This window comes from Eimeria mitis, genomic scaffold (genome assembly GCF_000499745.2).
Source record: "Eimeria mitis Houghton genomic scaffold, Emh_scaff6270, whole genome shotgun sequence".
Taxonomy (NCBI): domain Eukaryota; phylum Apicomplexa; class Conoidasida; order Eucoccidiorida; family Eimeriidae; genus Eimeria; species Eimeria mitis.
In genome coordinates this window covers 1-979 of record NW_013574458.1, presented here as the reverse complement: position 1 = coordinate 979, position 979 = coordinate 1, and the positions used below count along the sequence as shown (strand labels likewise).

General features: G+C 54.7%; 1 protein-coding gene across 1 annotated transcript in view; it reads left to right on the top strand.

The window, feature by feature from the left end:
• EMH_0086760 (uncharacterized protein) overlaps nt 1–597 on the top strand; it is a gene marked incomplete at both ends in the record, with an annotated part of 1,896 nt that extends 1,299 nt beyond the window's left edge. Inside the window, 3 exons of the mRNA XM_013501075.1 lie at nt 3–45; nt 210–267; nt 389–597. Of these exons, the coding sequence (XP_013356529.1) occupies nt 3–45; nt 210–267; nt 389–597 (310 nt within the window). The remainder of the gene's footprint in view (nt 1–2; nt 46–209; nt 268–388) is intronic.
• Between the last annotated feature and the right edge of the window lie 382 nt (nt 598–979).

Below are 979 nucleotides of genomic sequence, written 5' to 3'. Positions count from 1 at the left end.
GAGAACCGGGAATGGCTGGCGATGAGGAGAGTTGCTGTTCAGGCAGTACGCTTGCTAGAGGCGAGTGAAACGAATTGCAAGGCCGGTTGAGAAGGTTGGACATTTACTGCTTGGCGTGGGAGTAGAGTCTCGAAGTGAGTTGGTCAGGCTGCGAGTTGCGGAGGTGCGACTCTCCGATTTGAATTTTGCTGCGCATTCCGCGTGTTCAGGAAGTGTGTAGTCCGGAATATTGGTTGGGTGACATTGAATTGAGTGGAATGGTGGCAGGTGGGGCAGGCTCATGCATTGAGGGGTGAAGCTGATGTTAGGTCCCCTCAATGCGGCAGGGTTGCACGGGAACTGGAAAGGCCCTGCACTCTTCAACAGACAGGCATTGGAATATGCTTAGTCGTGCGGATCATGGAGAGGGAGGGGTTTTGTTTCGTTGAGGAACCGAAGCCCGTTTTGCAGTATGGGCTAGAGAACCGGGAGCCGCAGGCAGTGGGGCGGGGTGCTGTTCAGGCAGTACGCTTGCTAGAGGCGAGTGAAGTGAACTGCACGGCTGGTTGGGAAGGGTGGGAATTTACTGCTGGACGGGGGGGTAGTGTGTCGAAGTGAGTTGGTCAGGCAGCGAGTTGCGGAGGTGCGACAGTCGGATTTGAATTTTGCTGAGCATTCCGCTTGTTCAGAGAGTGTGTAGTTCGGCAGGCTGGCTGCGTGACGTTGAACTGAGCGGAAGCGTGGGTGGTTGGGCGATTTCATTTATTGGGAGGTGCGGGTGATGTTGGGTGTAATCAATGCGGCAGGTGTTCACGGGAACCGGAAAGATCGTGCAGTCTTCGACAGGCATTGGAATATACTTAGTCGTGTGGAGAATGGATATGTAGAGGCTTTGTTTCGTTGAAGAACCGAAGCCCGTTTTGCAGTAGCGGCTGTAGAGCTGGGAGCGGCGACCGGTGCGGAGAGTTGCTGTTCAGGCTGTGCGTTCGATAGACTCGAA